The 23108-nt window shown below is 47.1% G+C and overlaps 1 protein-coding gene across 1 annotated transcript in view; it reads right to left on the bottom strand.

Annotated features, from left to right (window-relative positions):
- LOC139047721 (calpain-9-like) overlaps positions 1-23108 on the bottom strand; it is a 116077-nt gene that overhangs the window by 11142 nt on the left and 81827 nt on the right. The window contains exons 4-11 of the mRNA XM_070521722.1: positions 18012-18264; positions 17193-17367; positions 16670-16747; positions 13689-13855; positions 12424-12596; positions 11021-11181; positions 3596-3801; positions 202-268 (exon numbers count right to left, since the gene is read on the bottom strand). Of these exons, the coding sequence (XP_070377823.1) occupies positions 202-268; positions 3596-3801; positions 11021-11181; positions 12424-12596; positions 13689-13855; positions 16670-16747; positions 17193-17367; positions 18012-18264 (1280 nt within the window). The remainder of the gene's footprint in view (positions 1-201; positions 269-3595; positions 3802-11020; positions 11182-12423; positions 12597-13688; positions 13856-16669; positions 16748-17192; positions 17368-18011; positions 18265-23108) is intronic.

Genomic DNA, 23108 nt, shown 5'->3' with positions numbered 1-23108 from the left:
ACGAGACAGCGCTATTGTTGCATGACAAGCATTTAACCAATCACACGCGTGTGTTGGTCGGAATCCTTTTGTGCGACACAAGCGTATTGTGCAGCACACGCCCATTCGACGCGTCTCCTACCTCGGTGGTCTTGAAATGGCAATAGAGACGCACATGCGGAGTTTTGATAATTCGCGTAAGAGTGCACGCAGAATACTCACATGACCGGTGGTCCCATTCTTTGTCAAGCTCAAGTTGCGGTAGATTAGGTTGTCGTCGTTGACTTCCCTGCAATATAAGTGAGTGTGAGACGCCGAAATAATAACGTCGAGATTATATCGGGGGAAAAAAAACGCACTGCAGCGACTACTCCGGCTCTGAAATCATTTACTGCTACAGCAGCAGGCTCTCACTGCGGACACCGCCGTCTTCCCAAGAACAACTTCTTTGTGCTGCGTACATGTCATTTTCGTCCACTGCCGTGGCCTTCAAAATACATGCGCCAACGCCATCACTCCAATAGTCTGCACAGTGCACAAAACCCCGCGCAAATTGCCAAGCGCGATTGTTGCGCTACAGCTAAGTGGTTAGCGTGTCCGGCTCGCAACTGAACACTGCCGCAGGTGGCATAATTTGAACCCCAAGCGGTGATGGCCGGCAATATTCAGTGTAACAGAACGAGCAGACGGACGCAACAAATGCAGCTTCGGGCTCTTATAGCTGCTGTCGCAGTTAAAAAGAAGAATGACCTTGCTTTTGGCAATTATGTAATATTTTCACTGATGTCATCGCTCACACGCTTCTTATATTTTCTCACTTTATATTTTCGGGCCAAGAAAAATAGAACACGGTAACAAACGAAGTCACTTAAAATGAGGACTGATGCTCTTTGTCTTTGGACTGAGGCTCTATGTCCCCAGTTTTCATTTGGCTAAGGCTCTTAACTACGAAAACGCAGAATTGTTACCCTGCCTCAGAGGGCCACGTTATGGGGTAAGAACGCAAAAACGGCCGTGTGCCCAAATGTGGTCAATGTGTTCCAAATTCTTTCAACATGCGATGTAATACGGGTGATTGTCGTCGCTTTTACGACTTCGGCATATTCATATTACACTACGAGGCAAGAATTATACAGATAATCATAAAAATTAGACGAACTATCTCTTTAACCGAGAAAGTCAGGTGATCAATATCAATGCGGCCTCTGAAACCCGTCGTCCGGTGAGTTCATAATCACTTGCTAAAAGCTAACGCTGCTAATTTTTTCGCAGTAATGAATTCTAACCAATGGACGACTTGCAGAATGGTGCACGTCCGCTTCCATGCAGAGGCAGTACTACAAAATCTGGCTGGAAAACGAAGCATAAGTTTGACTGCGCGTTTCGGCGAATTAAGTTCGAGTTCTGGCACAGATGAAGTGCTTTTGCTTTGTTCTTGTAAATACTAGGGCGCTATAACGTAAAACTATTCCAAACTTTTCTATTCCAATTCTGGTATCAGCCCTCCACGATTGGTCAAAAACTTTTTTCGGCCACCCCCACCTCACCTGTCTGTCACGCGACGTCACGAAAATCGCGATACCTCCCCACTTGATATGATGTGTACTCACTGATTATGCATGATTTGACAGAAAAAAGAAAAACTGTTATTTCTGATTCGACCACTTTTCGCCATTAGCCCTCGCCTATTGGTAAAAAGTTTTCGGGCTGCACCCACTTCACCTGCCTGTCACGCGACGTCACAAAACCGCAAGAACTCACCGCGTCAAAGTGACGTGTGCGCGATAAAGATGCATTAATATGCCGAACAAAACTGAATTTACTTCGGAATAGCCGCAGGCTGCCCCGTTCCGAAAGGAATAGAAGGTGGCTGCCGCCGATCGCTCAGACGCTGGCTACTCGCACCTGCCGGAGAGCATGTGTGTATTTGCGTATAATAAAGCTTCTTGCGTGGCCGTGTAACGTCTTCGAGCACTTTCGGCACGTTTACCCCCTCATTCTGCCAACTCTTCTTTGCTGAGGGTCCGTTTTAGCATCATTCTGGAGCTTCCGTTGCATGCCGCCGCAATTTTCGACCAGCCACCGCAAGCTAAGTAAGGGAAAGCCGACCAATCGTAGACGCCGGCACTACCCTCCTCGTCCGGTTATCGATTTTCAGTGCAGTGGCTCGGCCCCATCGAATCTCTCTCCACTTGAGCGTTCTCCTCGCCTCTTGTCAGCCAATTAGATACGACAAGCCGCTCAGTCTAGGCAATGTTATTCGTTTTTCATGCAAACAAAAGTGACCTCCTATGAACGAGGAGAGCGTTTGATTGGTCTGTTCAGAGAACCCTGCGGGCGACCGCCCGGTGCTTTCGTTGGCGGTTACGCAAATTTGACGTCAGGAGATTGGAATAGAAACATATTGGAACAGTTTTACGTTATAGGGCCCCTAGGCTTACAAAATAAAAGCTGCGTGTTCCTGACGAAAGTGTTATCTTCGTATGGATATCGATGACGTGATCAACAATAAAATTCGCTAAGACGTTGATAGTTCATTCTAAAACCAGTAACACAAAGGCACACGTGGACCATGTATCTGTGAGGCAAGATGAGCTGTCTTAAGAAACTTTGGTTGGAAAATACCTTTTTGTTCGCTTCAGCTCAGCAGACGAGTCATGTGGCAATTTCCGTCTCACCACGCGTCGGGCGTGCATGAAGCGAAGGAGATCGCGGCTCGACATAGAAGATCGCTCGCGCTCGCGATACGGCATGAGGCGGGGACAATCACGTTAGTATATGGGCAGTCTGCTGTAGGCGCATACTTCTACACGTCCCGACGGCGCTTCATCACTCAGTTATCGCGTTAGGCGTGTCTCAAACACGCGGTCAAGGCAGCTCTTGTACGCAGCCTGTGTGGCACCGTTCGAATGTTTAACCCTCCCGACTAGGTCACGCGAAATATGGGTAAATCCTAGCCTTCGAGTACGCCACTGCGCATGCGGCCCGCACTTCAGTTGTGCAGCGTCTACACGACTTTGATCCCTGGCACGGTTAGTGACGGAGCGCCCGCCCGCATGCATTGCTGTGCGCACCATTTGCGCTCAGACTGGACGAAGCCACCTCTTGTTTCCGTAACCACCGCATCACGGCCGCACATTTTCTTGTTTGCGCTTTTACCCTGCAGTCTTTCTATCAATGGCGCCGTTTGTTGCGATGGTTCAATGCGTATACGTGAACCTCACCAGTCTAACCCGTTCGCCCCAACGTAACCGAATTGCCGAATTGTAAACAGTCGCGGATGACATACAAGAGAAAAAAAAAAAACTGGGATGCAGCAGTCGGGTATACACAGTCACGTACAACCCGCTATTCCGTTACCCATCCTGAACCGACAAAGCGGCATAACGGCCGCCGCCGGTCAACGAATGTTCCCCGTGGACGTAACGGGAAATATATCCTTTAGTACGCTCCTCGTGGCCGAGCCGAGAACATTACCGTGTCCGCGCGTATACTCGGCGTAACGACCTTAGCACGCTCGCGCAGTCGGCGCGGGTCGAGGAACACATTACGCCAGCTATGCGCCGCGTGTCCGGACGCCCCAGATAGAAGAGCTCCCCCACACATGACGACGCACCACACGTTACTGTGCTCGTCGGTGAAGATGCGCAGCAGGAAACGCGTCTCGCAGTTGGGCGCACTGGTGCAGGGCAGCACGATGTAGTCGCCGGCGGGCAGCGTGAAGAAGGTGACCGTCTCGCGCGTCGTCGTGTGCACCGTGACGTCCAAGGGCCGATGCGTGGCCACGAACTGCGTCGTCAGCCGCGTCAGGTTCGCCGGGATCTGCGGGGCAAGTAGATGCGGGCGTCACTAAAGCAAACAAGCAAGGACAACCCTGGTGCACATCTCGTTTGGAAGCGCAACGCGCTCGATCGGTAGAGTGTTACATTGCAAAGCAGTAACCAGGCTGTGAGGACTGCCTCAGCCAAAGGGCTCTGGATTATTTTCGACTACTTATTTCGAAACAATGCAGTTGGGCCATTGCTATTCCGCTACTTTTCGCGCTCTGTCATTGGCCTCTAGCAGTGCTCTACCTATTCGGTCCCCGAGGGACCGCTTGAACAAAGCTTTCTGCAAAAGGGAAGCGACGTTGGGCTAGTTGGGTCATCTTGGAAAGCGCGGGAACAGCGCAAGAAATGAGCACGGAAACCACAAAAGCGCTCGTGTGGTGTCTGGTCTCCGTTCTCGTTTTTTGCACGGTTCCCACGCTTTCTTAGATGCTGTTTAACCGTAAGTAAATTTAACCTAGCCTTTTCTTCACCTTTCTGTCGCAATAGCCGAAAAGTGATATTGAAAAATAGTTGGATACGTCACTCGAAGCGTAGTGTTGATCTCAACCTTGTGAATTTCTAGGGTCAAGTGGAGCGCGTAGCAGCGCAGTGGTTAGGATCACGCGTTTTAGCCAGGTGGTGTACTATCATTATTTACAGGCTACAACGTAACTCACGCTAGAGTACAAATGCAAATGGGGAAATCTTTGGCGTCTCGAGTTACGATAAAGGGACAGTAAAAAGAAATAGGCGAGTTAGCAGTGGTTGAGATCGAAGACAAGCTAGATCTTCCGGTGCCCATTAGTGTATCGTGTGGTTTGTTGTTCCATGCTTCTCTATGCTTGTTATTCGTGAGGAAAGAAATGCTCGCCCAAAAGATATTGTCTTGATTTCTTCGACGTTCAACCGCTGTTGAGTCACCTTAACTTCATGTATACACCACGGTATACCCTGCTCTTACATACCATCTTACGCTTACGTAGAGTCCATTACCTAACCTTTACTTTTCTTTGCTTTTCTTTCTGTCTTTTTATACTGCTTTATCTCCGGGATCGGCACACATTTTTTCATTTAATAAAGCCACACTTCCGGTTCCGGTTTTAGGCACTCGCAGTTTGAACGAGTGCATATATATTTCATTCCGGTCTTTCTTCTCTAATGGGGCCTTATTATGCATTGCTCAGTACGTAACTCTCGCTAACTTCGTGCATCGTTTTCGTTCCAAGCTTCATTTTGACGCCCTTTTTCGTTGACCTACGTGCAGCAGAAGGACTAAAAGCGTCTAATTTACTAGGAGACAGTGGTTAGACACCCCATTTCCACGAAACCCAAATCCATCTGAACTCGGTAAAGAAGACCACGTCTTCAAAACAATAATTCAAGCTCCATTTATTCTATACGATACCAAACAAGATCGCTCCTACCCCGAGAAGAGGCTTGGTGACCCAGAAAAGACACGAAAAACGAAAGAGCATTGTGGCGCTTCCGCATGCACAAGCTCGTCATGACGTCATGGTTTTTGACGGCGTCTGTTCGGGCCTAGCTAGTTAATTTTTTTTATCCATAAAAACTGAATATAGTAAATTACAAGAAAAAAACAGACTAAACTTAGCAAGTGTCAAGAACATTTACTAAGCCACAACGGCCCAAATCAAAGAGTATACTATGAAATCCATAACGTCACTATGACGTACCACGGATGGGTTTCGGCTCGAAATGAGAAAAAAAAACTTTTACCTTGATTTTCTGTTCTAATAAGCATTCTATTACCGCAAAATTACCAGAAAATAGAGTATTGAAAGAATACTTTGTGAGTTTAACCTGCTTCAGTGTTTCTCTTAGTGTCCCTTTACTGTGCTCATTATATTAAGAATATACGTATACGGCGCTAGTGCATGGGTTGAGGATCCGAGGCACTCAATGGCTGTTTCTGTAAAATGTTTGCAGGAGCGATATTTTTTTAGTACGAGTCATTTCCTGGTACCTATACTGTCGCTTCGTCGTTTCGCGCGTCTCATTTTGAGTAAGGAAAAAAAAACGGAAACATCCATAAAGATATTCGCGTATAGTCGACTCAGAGTGCACCGGCAGCGCATCAAAATTAAGTCGTGTAAGGCAGCAACAAAGCTTTATTTACTTCGGGTATGAACGGGCTGAAACGGTAATAATGTAGCCGCTTTATAGTGTTTATTCACGTCCATTGCGCGATGCAGATTTAAAGGCGTCTTGCTCGTCCTTACAGTGGCCCTGCCAGAGGGCCCCGAAGTGACCACTTGAATACTCCATAACTTAACACGTGACTTCGGAGGATCGAAAAACTATACCAGCAAGATAGTCCTTCGATAGGTTACCCTGCGATAGCCGACCGCCAGTAAGACTGCGCCAATTTTATCCCCAAAGAAATTGACTCAATTCGCATGACGCTTCGTGTATGATGCTGGAAGCGAGCAAAATGGAGGTGTGTTGGGCGCACGTTTCAAAAATTTGCTATGCAGGCGCGTTCGCCCACGCACGTTTCGTCATGTCTGGAATTCACGGCTGATAACTGAATGCTCGCAGCCATTCCTATACGCGTAGCAACAAGTGGTCGTGAGCAGTGGCTAAATAATGCAAACAGAAATGACATTCAAAGTGAACAGATGTCATTTCTTTGTTCATGTGGGATCGAAATAGGCGCTTGAAGTACCACTACGCCTGTGGCTTGGTGTCATCTCAAAACCGCCACAGCGAGCGCTATTGGGGGCGAGCTCCACCACTGGAAAAGCTGGTGTCACCGTCGGCGTGACGTGGCATGAGCGATCACTAGGACACAGCGGCCGCGTCGGCTGCTTCGTAAGCGCTGAAGCGAACTGAAAACTAAAGTTTAATGTCCCCTCTGCGCTGCGGTTCTGATTAAGTGGTGAGGTTTTCCGGCCTTCGGTATCTGCCTGACGACATTTGAAAGCACTATAACAGGTAGTGGCTGCTTTTGGAGGCATGCAGCGTGGTAGGCTACTGCTCGGTGCCGCAGTGCCGGACGTACACAACGGAACCCGGCGTCAGCCTTATTCACACGTAGCCGCAGGACAAGAAGCTGCGTGAAGCTTGGCTCGCGAAACTTAGAACCGGCAAACAGCCATCGGCTACAACTCGGGTATACATCAAGCACAGACGCGAGGAAGATTTCTGCTACGGCGCCGGGACTGCGATGTTTGGTGAGTAGCAGGAAACGCGCACTCAGGCGCTCGCCCGTGCCCGCTGCTCGGCTTATGTCATGACGCTTAATTTGGTCTATGAACTTGTTGATGCTAGATTCTGGCAAGTTCACTGGAATGGAAAGTGAGCGGTAAGAAGCACATTTAAAAAAGCCATGGCACATGGTTATGTTTGTGTTATGAATTAATGTACTGGGTTACGAAAAAGAAGCAGCGGGAAATCGCACGCTGAGAAGACCGATAAACATACAGTGCGACGCAACTTTAGAAGTAGTATTGAAACGTCCAAGAATTTAGAAGAAAAACATTTTTCACTCGTCGCGACGGCACATCAAGTATAAACCCCATGCAAGTGATCTTGCACGCGACAGCGACAAGCGATGCGATGGAGATGGCTGTCGCGTTCGCTCGCCGCCTACGAGTCGTACCCCATGCGAGTGACGACTTCGAGCGACGTCTCCTCGGTGTTGCCGGTTGGGGGCACCAAATACGCGTCGAAACCAGCGTGACGCGTGCTTCATTATATTAGATTTATGTATTTTACTGTAAAAAGCAGCATAAAATATTTCTGAAGGTCTTGCAGTAGGTTATTATCATTGTTTGAATAAAAATTCAATCGTTTGCTTGTTCCGTGCGACAATCGACAGTATTTGAGCGATGTACTTCCAGTTCCGGCTTCGCGCTATAGGCTAGTCGCTCATAGCACTTTCGGGCGTCGAGCGGCAAATTCTTGATTTGCAGAAGCGAGCGATCGAGCGACAAAACCGAGCGATCTGTTTAAGCGACGGCCCGTTTTGTCGCTCGAAGCTGTCGCTTGTCGCCGTCGCGCACAAAGTCGCTTTCATGGGGTTTAGCCTTCACAGTCGCCTTAGACGTCGAAATCTCTATAACGAAATTGTTTTTGAACAGCTCTGATAGCGTCCATGCAACAATGGTTGCTAGTGTACTGTCAAGTGCGCATATGCTGCGGCCTAAAGCTCACGGCACGATGCGAAAACGCGCTCGCAGCGAAAGCAAAACATTGTGCGTGGACATGCATGCAGACGCGCAATCGGTCGCTGCCAACCCGTGCGATCGCTGCACTGAGGCTTCATTCTGTTATGCTCCATTCGCTTATACAGACAGCCCACTATAAGAACATATTTCACGTAGTTTGATCTGAGCATTTGCCTACCTTTCACGCAAGGAGCCGGTTCGGGAGACTCCATCGCGGCGACCGCGCGCAGTGGAGTTCACTGGACTTTTTCGGTAAAGAGACAGTGTCTGTAAATGATTCTGTTCATTCAGTTTGCCCAAGATTATTATATCGACAGTCAAAAGCTTGACTCGTTTTGAGAGTGCTTACATAAATGTCCAGGAGGGCTGCCGCGTGGTGTTTTTATTGAGCGCCTTAAGGCGAAACCTGTGAGGAGCGCGCCGCGTGATCACTCATACACTACGCAAGGGAGGCGCTTCCGACAGATGGCGACTCCGTAAGTCCTCGCCCCCAATACATGAAACAAAAAGGACTGCTTCGTATCCTCAACATAAAATTCAGTCTAAGTTGAGGGGCGCTGATAACCGGTGTCCCTCCGATTAGCTAACGGCTTTAGACAGGGCTTCGCAGAAAAACGAGGACAAATATGGGGACATATGAACGTACAACGAGCATGACAGTAGCTGCGACCAGTTCTTGTACGTGTTCCTTTATTCATCGACGTTTTTACGCGATGCCCTGTCTGAGTTCTCAGAGTATATGACTACTAGTTCAAACCGAGGCTTTATTATAAACGCCTAAAGGGGGAGGGTGTGCTGCTTTAAGTTATATCGTGGCGCAGTCTATAGTTATTGTTTTGGCAGTCGGTCCTTTTAATATTCTTCCCATTCTCTCGCGATACATTACAGGAGCAGGTACCCTCTCACTAAGCTTCTTCTCTTGTTTTTCATATTCACCACAACATTTGGTATGTATATAGACAAACGTGCGTAACTCCTAAATGAAACGGTGATGAGGAGTTCTACTCCGGAAGCTATTTAGCGTATAATAACGAGGCAGGTTGCGTGCTGTCATCCGAGCGACCTGGCACAGAAGCGCCACAGCCGCTCGCGCGTGACGCCAGTGCATCCGAACTTCGCTGTGTGCGGGCTCTGCCGAAAAAGCTCGACAGAGCCCCGCGGGAATGCATGCGATCCTGCACGCGACTATGGCACGCAATTGCTTTTTCTCGTGTCCCCTGGTATAGCACCGCCGACGCGACAGCTTTCATACGTGGTGGCCGGCGTTCAAGGTTGTGCACGCCACCTGCACAAAGCGGGTTAGCTCGCGCCAGCGTGAAATCACGCGACTCGAACGACCGTCGGTTGTTTAGACGATGAGCCGCGTAGGGACACCGAGAAGAAATCCTTCGTTGTCGACGGATGCGCAAACAGGACCGACGAAGAGCCTCCAAGTGGGCAAGTCGAGAGAGTTGACGAGCCTTTGTTCAGACGCTCGCGCTCAACAAGGTTAATTGAAGCACACGACGGACGAAATCGCTCATTTATCTTCTCCGAACCCACGGGGACGTGACTGGGTAACAGCGAACCACGCTTAATGGCGTCGCGGACTCTATCGATGCCTCTAGCGTCGTCGCACTCTGTCAGGTGAACAGATCCGTGATCCCGCTTGACGTGCGAACTAACCTCTATTCGGCGAGCGGAGTTAACACGTATGAGTGCGTAACCTCAGGCCGCGTCTCATTTCACAACCGCCAATGCCGGTAGACTATTTTCACATTGTTATCATTGAAAGATCCCCTGACCTTACAGGAAAACATCGCTGCAGAAATAAGCGCTTCCACCACCACTAATTCTGCGCATAAGGCCAAGTGTATATATACGCTATATCTACTATACAGAGGGTAACATATGTAGCTTTCTTCGTATCAGTGCCACAGCTGAGATATCACTAAAACATTTTTCTACCACTTCAGCATTTTCTGGGCGACCACCTTAAACGGAGAAAAAAAGAAGCCGGAAGAGGGGAAGGAGGGAAGAGCTAGGTTCAGATTTTGCAAGAGTGGTTTCAATTTCTTGGTGCGAACACAATCTGTATTTCTTTTTCTTGGAAGCTGGCTTGGAAGGAAACTTTATTAGGCTACCCAAAAAAAATGAAAGGGGGTGAGGGCTCAAGCAGCTTCCAAGAAAAAGAAATACAGATTGTGCGCTGTAGTCATGACTACAGCGCACACCCTGGTCCTACGTACGCACTGCGACGTTTGAGCCTTTAAAATCGCAATGTCAGCTCTGAAAACCGCAAGCATATACTTTGCTTGAGCTTGCGTCAGTAGTTCGACTGCGTAATGTACCGTTCTGTAGGCACACGATTTTGTCTATTCGTTGCAAATGCTCTTCCATTTGCGAAAACATCATAGTCATGATATTGACACTGCAAGCGAAACGGCACATCGTTACGCCAACAGCGCACAACAGCACAATTACGGCCTTGTAGATATCGTAATACTGCAAAAGTCGGCATCTCGTGATATTACTAACCCTCCCTTAACCACCGCCATAACTGTATTACAGAAAAGTATAAACAAGTATATATTGACAATCCAACGAATCTAAACATGCTTCGGTTCTAAGTACCCTCTCTAAGTTCAAGCTCAGAAAAGCTTAGAAGAGTGAAAGAAGTAAGAAGAAGAAGAAGAAGAAAAAAGAAAAAGAAGTAGTAGAATAAGAGAAGAACAAAGAAATGGAGTGCTTAAATTTAGGTTACTTCCGTAAGAGTAGTAATTCTACGTTTAGTGAAGACATCTGCAGCGACAATGGTATACTATAGATAACACATCGTAAAGAAGTGGAAGCAATGAGCGCTGCCTACCACATGGGACACGACATCGAGAGAAACGCACAGTGACTGAGTGCTTTTAATACGCAGCAGAAACGATCACCAGAGCTCACAAATATGTGAATAGACGAGGTGCTTTATGTTCTCACATATGTCAAGGTGGGAAAAAACACCTTACACACAGTATGACATGGCACATTTGTATATCGCAAGGAATTGAAGCTCACCTCGTATATGGCGAAACCAACGGGGTGCAACGTGGGCTTCTTTCCGGCGTCTCGAAGGACGTCTGTGACGTACTGTTGCGTCACGGACACAACCATGTGACATTTACTTGAGTTTGTCTTTGGAATTTGCACGTGGAACTGTGGGTTGCATCCCGTGGTCTCTGTCGGAATAAGTGAAATGAAAAGAGAGAGAGAGAAGGCGGATGAGAATAGACCATGTAAGGCACAGAAATTAGGCTGGAACGCAACGTTATCATTGTTCCATAAGCTGGACAGCAAGATATTTATTGTTTATAATTAACTAATAATTGGGACGTATAGCGTTAGCTGTGCCTTCATTTCGACAGCGCTAATGAAGTGCAGAAGGAAATCGCACCTTGCAGATGACTGCGCCCCCAGCCGCTGCACTTTTCGTATAGCGATTGTGGTAGCCCGCGGAGTTCCGTCTATAGACTAACTGCTGCCCCTTCACACCGGGCATATTTAATGGGGCATTTTGACTATTTGACGTTGACAATATTTAGAAATATAGCTGAGTTTAGTGCAAGTCTATGGGCTGAATTGGGGTACAGGTCCAAGCACAGCTGACTCAAGCACGGGAACTATGTGCGGTAGCATTTATTGGCGCCGTCCAGAGGAGGTTACTTGGTCGAAACTATAACCTTATTTGCAAGCGGTGCCTTATTGGAAGGTCACCGCTATAGTCGCGCTGCCCTCTGTGAAGCGAAGACAGCCGCTGTACCCCGCGCTACTGTGCGACGATTCACGTGGTTCGATAAGGCACGCCACCATTTCGCGTTTTGGTGTCTATCGAGGCTCGCCTGGCGTACGGTGAGGTCGTTGGTAAAATGGACCAGCGAAAGCCAATTGCATACCAAGCCGGCATAAGTCCCATCTGGGAATGCATGCTCAATAGAAATAGACTCGAACCCTGTGCCTTACGGTATGACGGCACCTACGCAGGCCTTCGCAATATTTCGACCAACTATAGATTTAAACAATGCTGTGTCATCAAGCGATCGATTAATCTAAAACTATTGTATCATTTAATAAGTGGCACAGAGTGCATTTTCATCAGTGACAGCAGCCGTCACATTGACCTAATCTGCAAAGCTTTCAGTGCTACAAGGAAACGGTTTACGCTTGGCGCTTCTTTAAATCTGGAACCCATACAGAGCGTTTCATTTTCATTTCACAGCCTCTCAGTGGGACAGATTGATGCCCGGCACCACTGCGTTTCTCGAAGTCTATGTAAGCTTGAAGGCGCGAATATTGTAGCATTCTGAGTTTTAGGCGTACTGGATACCATGCATTGTCCACTGTACAATTTGTACCCCAACGTTGTCAAGCGAGAAAAATAGCAACAATTTAAGTTTGCGCTTTAAGTAAAAGCTACCACGGACCTGGGTGGCTTGGTCCCCCACCGGCGTTGTACCCGGCCCTCCAGCGACGCCTGGCCAGCACTGCGCGCCAGGGCTTCTTACTGTGGAGCGCCGCCTCTTGCATCCAATCGTCCGGCCCGATGTGCACAAGGTCCAGATGCGTGAAGTTCAGCGTGAAGTCCTCGAAGGACATCCTGCGAAAGAGAGCCATGCTATACTTTTTGTAGCACGATGGCTCGCCCTCGGCGTCGCACCTCGAGCTTAGCCGAGACATGAGGGCGCGGCGACCACATATTGAACGAGTACGTACGGCCGACCGCTAAGTGCATGTAGTTGTGAATGAAGCCCGCAGATAGTACGCAAAATTGCCGCGCGAATGGCCGCTCGAGGCAAGTTGCGTGTATTCGCGGGCTTCTTTCACGCTCGGAAAAACAATTTTGGGCAGCACGGATTGAGTAACAGGAAGCTCTATCGGGAGTTTTTCATGTTACTCTAAAATTTTCTCACTGACGCTTTTCATCTAATTATAATATTTAAGAAGCTGATTAGCTAATTAAGACTAATTATGTGATTAGGCGGAATGCAAAAAATAATCTTTATATCTTTATATAGCATTATTGACACCAATAACTTTAAAAGCACACTTCAAAGCTTCATGTTATAAATTATTGTTGCGTTTGCTTGTTCTGTATAATAACTGATTTTATGCCATTGTTTTACATTATTGCTTGTATTTTTATATCGTACGTTCTTTCCTTTCTTTATTGTTACGCCATGTATTTTTGCCACGCTTACAAGTTTCTATTTACCATTCTTATTTAGTACATGATGTTTTCTGCCATGTTGTTTGTCTTCCTTCCTTATTTTGTGATTTGCCTCTGTATTTACTTACTTTGCCCCTCCCCTCTGCAATGTACAACCGTACCTTGAGGGTATGATAAATAAATAAATAAATATCTCCAAGCGACGGCAAAACAGCATTACATTGGTTCTGTCCATGCTGCGTGGCATTTGCATATATTTAAATCCTGGTGCATGACAGTTGGGACACCCTGTATACAATAACCATGGCTTATTGTACCTAGTTCCAGAGTGGCTGTTGCCTTGAAACGTGGTATTAAGTGTCCACGATGTGCGCGGTATTTCAGTTAGAAGCTCTTGAGGCCTTTGAAAGACAGTTTCCATGGTCGTTGTAAAGTGTGAGCGTGTATCGGAGGGAATTCTGCCGGGAAGCGCGCGGAACACGTGGTTGAACTTTGTCATCTATGGTTGTCGAGGGGACCGACCAGAACTCTCCATCGGAGGGTGGCTGCCGCAGTCCGAGCAGCTGCCGGTCCCTCTCGGAGAGGCTGTCCCACTCCCAGGAACGGTCGCTCCAGGGCCCGTTCCACTCGCCGCGGCCCCACGGGTTGCGCAGCCGGATGAGCGTCACCTCTCCCTGTTTGACGCGCACCTGCAAACAGCGCGGCGCAACTCGCATTTTTCGACGGGGGAAATGGCACGCCCATGTAACATCCCTAAGAACACTGGCGAAACGCCCTTTGTCGACCGCAAACGTCAACGTCACGAAAACGAGCAAACTAAGCTAAGCGTATTCACGTATATATCACCCGCCGAGACGTTGTTTCAGTGTGGGTTACGCACTATCCCTGCCTCCGTAAGAAATTTTGCAGATGCGACGCTGTAAACCGATCCACAGCCTTAAGTGTCCTTAAGGGTGCAAATCGATCCATAAATCACACCCATAGGCCTTTACTACTGTAAGGGTATGAGTTATAGACAACAAAACACTCTTCAAAGGGTAAATCGGTTTACAGTGTAGGTGGCCTCTGCCAAGATATAATTACCACACGTATTTTGCGCACTTTAGAAATTATCTCGTTTTTTTTTCCTTGACTGATTATTGTTTTTCTCGTGGAATTCGCAGCGCGTTTGTGTATGATGAACATGCCACAGAAGTAGAGTATAGCGCGCCGACATCTCCCTACACAGTTAACAAAAATTAAAAACAAAACGCAATTTGTAAGTCAAATGAACATGAAGCAAATTTCAGCTAAAGCACTTCATGTGTAGGATCGTCATGGCATTCCTGAAGCTAAAAAAAAACAATTTGACATCAATAAAATCACGGCAATGTTTTACTTCATTGCCCCGTGTATCACTGTCGCGGCGCGACACAGTCAAATGGGCGACCGCAGTTTGTTCACTGAAATGCGTAATACACTGCTGGTTACGGGGACGGCCAACGGTAATTAACGAGAAACCTTTAACTCTTGCCACAATGCCATGAGGATAGTTCTGGGCTAAATCGCTTCGCGGTATATATTAAACTACTGCTGTCGATGCTTGCGCTGCAAATGTCGTCCTTTAGGTACCTATAGTTGTTCATTTCGCGGCCATACGAAACACAGCGAGAAAAGCATACAGGGAAGTTGGCAACGAAAGCACTGCATCGCTGGATGGCTTCTCGCAGAAACGAAACACGAAGGGAACAAGACGAACGGGAAGGAACGGCATGGGCTCTGAAAACGGGACTTCGTGCCACCCCTTCACGTACACGTCAATGAAACTAGAATCGGGATAACTGCACTGGTGACCCCCGTTTACGCTTCTTTACACTACTTCATGCAATATACCACGAGCAGGCTTGAGCATACAGCTCGCATTGACCCAAGCAAGATGGAGGACTTGGTGCCTGACGGGAAAATTAGATATGAGAGCGCGAACCCACGAGCCACCATCCATGCCCCCAGCTTCCCTTGCTTTCTTTTGGGTTCTAACTTCGTGAAATTGGAAAGAACCAATACAAGAAGCATAAAATAAGTTCAAGTGCAGAGTGAGTATACCGACTGGTTTGTTGAAGCTGAGCGTCAACAAACCAATTGAAGATGGAAGAATTGAAGAAACATTTGACGATGAACTGCGCATGCACTGGTGGACAGATGCCTATAGGGCCGCACTATCTTTCCTGGTTGACATAATCTGCTGTGATCAAATTTTGTGATCTTCATCCACTGGTTGTCTATCCGCATGTGCATGGGCAGTTGATCATCGGTTGTACTTATATAATTATGAAGCTCGGCTTCAGTGAGCTATGTGGTATAGTCGCCACTTGAACTTATTTTACGTGTCTTCTTCTCCTGCATTGGCGTTTTCAATTTCGCGCAGCTAGTACCCAAACGTTAATGTGAGCCAATTAGCCCCTCAAGATGTATTTCCTTTCTCTTTATCACGGCACATGACTTTCGCCTTTGACAGTGCCGTGCGCAAGCGTTGACGGCCATGTTGTGTGAGGCGACTCGGATGTGTGCTGAAGCTATATAGCTTGCGGAATTACGTATGTTGCCTGAGACACACTTGTACACAGTACTCAAGCAGATGCACTCGGGGAGCTATGTACAAACACGTGTGGGATAGTGACCAAGCACGCTTATTCCGAGAGCCTTAGCACTGCGCAGGAAGTTCTCTGCTGTGCTGTGCATGGCCGTCGACGTGACCGCGGGCACCGGGGCGACGTTCGCGCATACTGTGCTTTTCCGTCAGTAGTCTGCAGGCGGCATGGTTGTTGGAAGGTTGAAATATTGCGCAGTTTAGGTTATCCATGGGTACACAATGTACGTGATTAAGTTTTCGGTGTCACTTCATGCAGTAGAATGGCTCTAGACAGAATAACACACTATATTACGAGCAGGCTTGAGAATGACATGAATTCAATGCTCCTACAACATTGACCGGTGGCAGATTACCCAGCGAAAACCGCTCCGCAGTGACCTCTCCGAAGGGGCAATAATTTCAGTCGAAATTTGCCCTTGCAGATCACGCACTGGGTGCAGATTATAGATCGCAAAACACGGCTCTCGCTTGCTCTCCTTTTTCTTGCATTGGTATATTATTGGTATAGTTCACCATAACTCTCATGGGTATGCTCCACTGCTAACACAACTAAATTATCATCGTTCTGGTAATTGTACGAGGATAACTACAGCTCGTGTGACCCTTTCGCCATTTACCAGCTGCCCACTGCAACAAACTGAATTTGCGCGCGCGTCGACTGCTCACTATCACAAGTATGGTTGACGAAGCTCAAATCAATACCTTTCAAACCGAAAAGAGGCTATAAGGACAGCAGTGGCCGCTTTTCTCTGTAAACGATATATTAGAGCAGCTTTTTCTTCTAGACCACGACATTCACGCCGATCATTACTAAATACAATAGTGAAGAGCTGTGTACTGCGAAGTATCATGACGAAATATGTGCAACCCTCACCTTTGCTATACCCGTCACGCTGTAGGCATGTTGCGTGTACAATCCATTATTTAGTCGTGCCGGGCCCTTGTGATGGTCCTAAAAAAGGATAATATAGGAAGAGTTAGGTCACATCGCTTCAAGCACAAATACTGGTCACAGGCTTGCCGAGGGTACTGCGTGCTGTCGGCCGTATATGCCGGCTTCTAGAATCCTTCGTGGTCGCCTAGCTGGATTTCACAACATGAAGAAGTGTACGCTCGTTAAGCCATCGCTATACTCGCCACGCACGAGTAGCATAAATAGTTCTTAAATGACAGCAAATAGGAGCAGTAATGCGGGCAGAAGGTCAGGGACCTAATACATAACTGGTGTAGCAAAGTCAGGACAATGACGCTTTCAGTCCCACTACGGCCTTTCTGCGCGGTACGACGCTAAGAAGTTTTTGTTGCGTAGCGATATGACTCTAGTAAAAACGCTTCATAGGCAACGCTGAATGGTCATGTGAATGGTCCAGAACAAAAAAACAGCGCCGCCTCCCCACCGGTATTATGCAGGCGGCCATGAGAGTGGAACGGGGCACCGCGCTGGACACCATGGAGAAGGCCATGGGCGGGTCCACGTGCGCCATGCGGAAGGTCTGCGCCACGCCACCCGTCAGGTCCTGCAACGCGCGGCCCGTGTGGCCAGCCTGCAGCTGGTCGTAGCCGCCATAGAACCTGCGTCACGGGCATCCAGATGAATTGTACGCGTGGGCACGGAACTACTTCTTTATTTGCAGTAGTCGATATACACAGCCTGGTGGAGCAGCAGATGATAAAGGCTCGAATCCCGTCACGAAGCGCTCTGACCATTCTCAGATTGCGACGGTCATGACGTGCTACATGAAGGCAATTGTAAACATTATGTTTTCCCTAACTAACAGTACTATACGCCATATCATCGAGAGGAGCATCTAGGAACTACACCGTAACCAAAAATACATCGACACCCTATTTCTTTTACTTCTTATTTAGCGTCATTACGCTCGAACATAACATTATATAAGCTGATTTTATCTGCATGCAAATTTCGTGACTTATCTGCTAATTTCTGTTCGATAGTTTATTTATTTAATGGACATATTACTTCTCAGGTTTGCTTTATATTGTGCTTAGTCTAATTCCCACGCAAGAGGTTCCGCTGTGCTTCATTTGGGAACTTTTCCTGCGTATATTCCTAATTGCTTATCAAAAAATTTAATTGAATTAATGCAAATGAAGAACCAGAATTTTGATCCTGTACCCAGTAACTCCGACTCCCATGTACATCATTACGGAATCCGACGGTAGTTATAAAGCGATAGCCAAGGCACGAGGCTTACTTGGCGTACGCCTTCTCGAGCAGCGCCGCCCAGAACTCGCTGGGGTCGGCCGAGTGCATGTAGAAGAGGCGCCCCCGGTGCGTGGGCAGCCGGTCGTCGACGACCAGCTCGTGCCACTCGCCGAAGCGCCAGAAGCGGAAGCGGAACAAGCCGCAGTATCCCGGCCCGAAGCCCTGGTCGGACGGCACCACGCGGTCCAGGAACCGGGGCGTGCTCGTCAGACACGAGATGGCCGACAGCAGCCAGCGGTCGCCTGCGACGGCAGCAAGCATAACACCGTTCGAGGTCTGAAACCTGCCTCAGGGGCTGCGAACGCGGCTCTGACGCTGGAAATCCAAGCAGTACGCGGTGCGTGAGAATGTTCTCGTGGTCGGAGTCCTGTTTGAATCATGCAGGGTAAGTTTATGCAGTGCTGCCAACTTCGAAGTGACTGCTTGCCCTAACGACAAATTTTGAGATTAATTGCTTGAGTCAAAAATACTGGAACCGTGGCCACATCAGGTCGACGGCGCAAAAGGCGATTCGTGCACTAGTGGAGCCTCCGGCCTGAGAAGTGACCTTCTGTGCATCCACTCGCGCGCGCCCGGTGCTCATGACCCCACTCGCTCCTTCTTTTCCTCTCTCTATTCCCATTTTTTTTAACTGCCAGTGTAGGGTAGCAAAGCGGACGCTCGTCTGGTTGAGCTCCCTGTCTTTCATCTCCTTGCTTTTCTATTCTCTCTCCAGAGCTCTTGTATTGCCCGCTTATGCCTCTTATGACCAGAATGAACGCATTCTGCTTGGGAGAGGGAAAGCGAATATTCTAAGACAGACAGAGTTATGGGACACGGCTTCTGGTGAAGGAGTTGTCAGCAATAGTAAATAAGATTCTTGCGCCAACCAGACGACCACAAAGGGAATACACATAGATAGAACGTGCGCTGTGCTGTCTGCGTGTGGATTGCTTTAGTGGTCGTCTGGTTGGTGCAATAATCTTTGAATTTACTGTCATGCACTAACAGTTCCAGTGACATGCTATTCCTGAGTTGCGAACATTCCCTTTGTTTTTTAAGAGTGCACCACGTGTGAGACAGTGACTAAAGATGCCCCCTCCCCTTATTTTTTCTCTCTCTCTTTCGGTTACAGAGGCAGGGTAAGCTTCAATGCGGACAATGCGGACAAAGAACATGAGCACCATGAAATTAGGTGTGAATCAAGAACTGCGCAACTGGTGAAAGCAGTATAATTTCAGCCTTGAAATGATTCTCTGACAGTGTATATACTTTATTGTACGTAAAACAGCATACATATGGATAAAACGGCCATACAGGATTACACGTATCGTGTAATCCACTTCCAGACTTCGTCCATTTAGCTACGTGGGGAGGGGGAGCGAAAGAAAGAGAAATAAAACAAAAGTGCAAGGTACGCGCCTGCAGCTGGATGATGCCCAGCGCTTGTACAGCTAGGCGCTCAAGTCTGTCGCCTTCAGGTACTGTAGAAGAGCTCGTGTGGCTTTCTAGGCTGATGAGCTCATTCGTGTTATTCCCGCCTCTTTTCTCTAATGCCGAGTAGCAGGTCAGAACTTGAATAAGGCTGATATCTCAAATTTCCTGCCATAACAAATGTCTCTCTTTCCAGCTCATTCAGGAACAATTTGACAAATTTCTGATAGGGATTACTCAAAATGCTAGAGACCTGTGCGACTGGAACATTGGGTACCAGTAAAAAAAAAAACGTGGTTTCAGATGACTTGTCGGTACGGCGCCGATGAAGTTGTACCAAGCAAAAGCCAGTTGGAATAGCTGACGTCTAGGTTAAGGCTGCCATTTAGGCCTGTTGGTGCGCCATTAGTATAGACCTACACAGCGAGTTACGGACAAGGACGACAAGAAGAAACAAGTGATACACGCACGGCGTTAACTTTATCCCCGTGCGTATTATCACTTGTATCTTTCTGTCATCCTAGAAAGCGCCATATGTGTATCATTTGTTTCTTTTCCTTCTTGTCCGTAACGCGCTGCGTAATCAGGGCGTCTATAGTCTGCTGAGTTGGTCAAGTGAGAAGCCTCCCCATAAAATATCATCATGCAAAATAATATTTTTCTTTAGTTAAACCCTTGTCAACACTTACTGCAGTCTGCTGAAACCTACGGCCATAAATGCATGCATCGTGAAACCAGATTGTGAAAGAACCCACACGCGACACCGCCCTTCTTGATCTTGTATGTATCGCGCATCCAACACGCTATTTCTGCTAATGTTCCGGAAGAAATCAGTGATAACAAGTTAAACAAGTTTAATTATTAATTTAGCGCTAATTAAAAAAATAATCCAGCGAACATATACTTATGACTATTCTAAAGCAATTATCTCCGCAATCAGTAGGTTTCTTAACGATTCCTTGTCACCTTTAGAGCATGACTTCAGAAGCCGTTATGTTGAAGAAAACTGGTCACTATTTAAGCACATGGTTTTCCGCGTAAGGGATTTGTTTATCCCAAAACTTTGTATTTGTCCCAGCCTGAAAAGTCCTTGGTTTACCCTACACTTGAAACGCTTAATAGGAAGAAGAAAACGCGCATACCGCCCTGCTATGTATACTAACAAGGCCTGGGTTAAGTACAGAGATATTGCACGTCTTTGTAAAACTGAAATAAAAACGTCTAAAGATTCATTCTTCAATACCACACTACCAGGAATTCTAAAAACTAATCCCAAGCATTTCTGGAAAATAGTTAACCCTGGAAAGTCTAGAGCTCAGCCTAACTTAAAAGACGCCGGCCAGCAGCTCTTCCCCGTCAAGACCGCTAACCAACTTAATAAGACATTTGCCAGCGTGTTTACTATACTGAAAGGAGCATGACCCCATCATGTATCCTACCTCATTCTCAGTGTATTACCATGCCGAATGTGGTTATGACTCCGGAAGTTTTAAGAGCCGTATACACAGTCTTCCTAATAAATCGAGTCCTGGTCCTAACGGTATATGTTCTAAATTACTAAAAATTACTGCTCCACACTCATCCGTTTTTCTGTGTATGCTTTTTGAGCAATCTATAGATGGGCAGTACCCTGCCATATGACTGGAAACTCGCACACATCATTCCCATCCACAAATCCGGCAATCGCGACGACTGCGGTAACTACATACCGATATCATTAACGTCAATGCCGTGTAAAATCCTTGAGCACATTCTTTACAGTAACATCATGCAACACTTATTAAATAACAATTTGCTTTTTCCGAACCAGCATAGCTTTCAGCAAGGAAAATCCTGTGAAACGCAGCTTTTCGAACTCATCACAGATATTCACTCGTTCACTCTTTAGGCCAGATTGATGCTGTGGTCATAGATTTTTCTAAAGCATTCGACCGGGCTCCTCATCACCACTTAAATGTAAAACTTCAAACTTTTAATCTTAATGAAACCATTTTAATTGGTTTTTTAACTTTTTAACCGATAGACCGCAGGCTGTCCTACTTGATAACATTGTTTCTTCACCTACTGCTCTTAAATCTGGAGCTCCACAGAGGTCCGTCTTATGCCCACTATTATTTCTTTTGTACATTAACGATCTTCGCAATAATACCTCGTCGCAAATTCGTCTTTATGCAGATTACTGTAGCATGTATCGTCAGATTAACGAACCTAACGATTCTCTTCTTCTGCAGGCTGATTTGACTACATTATAATCAAGGTGTGACATGTGGCTAACGCAGATTAACGTTAATAAACCAAGGCAATGACATTCACTACACGTCGCTCGGAATTATCATTTTCTTGTAATACCAACAATGCTGCCATTGAGCCGGTAAATCAGTTCAAATACCTGGGTTTCATCATGTCAACTAACTTGACATGGAATCAGCACATAGAGTACATCGCCAGCAAGGCGAGTAAAACACTAGGACTAATACGTAAAACACTCGACATGGCTACGCCTGACAAAAAGCTTCTGGTCTACAACACTCTAGTCAGAATGCAGCTGGAATATACCTCTATAATGTGGAATCCGCATCAGGGATACTTAACGCAGTCATTGAAATCATTATAGAGTCGTGCGATTCGTTTTATAACAAGCAACTACACACACGACAGTATTACACACCTTCGAAACACCTTGAATCTTCAAACAGTTCAGCAACGAAGACGCATTTCCTTACTCCATTACTTCTTCAAACTCTACCACACCACTTGTACTTTCCGACTAGAACATATTCGCCCTGCTTCATACGTCTCCCACCGCACTGATGATCCATTCAAGTTATACCTACCCCATTGCAGGACTAACTTGTTCAAATTTTCTCCTTTGCTTTTAGCTATTAAAATTTCGAATGACCTGCCGAAAGAGATTGCGTCTATCAAAAATTCTGATACATTTTGTGCCGCTGTATCTTCTGCCTGCCTGCCTTCAGCCTGCGCCTTTTCTTGTTTTTGTGTTGCCCGTTAGGCTGCAATAATGTCCCCCCCCCCCCCCTTATGTAATACCCATGTGGGGTCTTTAAGGGTACTGTAAATAAGTAAGATAAATAAATAAAGCACAGCTGCCATGATAAAATAGCGAGCCGCTCGCTCGACACCCCCGCGAATTCTTTCGTTTTCGAAGTGTCCGATCACTCCTGTTATTCTCATCGTTGCATTTTTAATTTTTGTTCTTGCCCCTTCTTTCTTCTTTTTTTTGTGTGTGTTTGTGCTTGTGTACCGCAAGAAGATCAAGTACGGTCGCTTACATGTCCCTTGCTTCTGAAAGGAAGGAACGAAGCGAGCACGCTTCGCCAGTTATTCTCCCTCTCCTCCCGGAACCTGATCGACCTGCCTGGATCTGCGTCGGCGGAGGCGAACGACGCTGTGATTCTCGCGCGGGGGTCAACATAGCTAGATTTCCGGCGGATGAATGTAAACAGAACAGCGGAGGGGGAGGCCGTTGAGAGTAGCCACGCGGCGCCGCAAGTCGCCCACTAGCACACGCCTACTATCTCTCTGTTTTCCTCTCCACAACCCGAGCCTTTGTTCGCGCACTCTTGCCGGCCAGTCGACGCATTTATCCTTTCTTAAGTTACATATCGCGGAAGTTTATCGTTTTGTACTCCTGGCCTTCTGCGAGTGACCTTAG

This window comes from Dermacentor albipictus, chromosome 1, assembly GCF_038994185.2.
Source record: "Dermacentor albipictus isolate Rhodes 1998 colony chromosome 1, USDA_Dalb.pri_finalv2, whole genome shotgun sequence".
In the NCBI taxonomy this organism is placed as follows: Eukaryota; Metazoa; Arthropoda; class Arachnida; order Ixodida; family Ixodidae; genus Dermacentor; species Dermacentor albipictus.
Note: the sequence above shows the minus strand (reverse complement) of the source record. Positions and strands in the feature narration are given on the sequence as shown.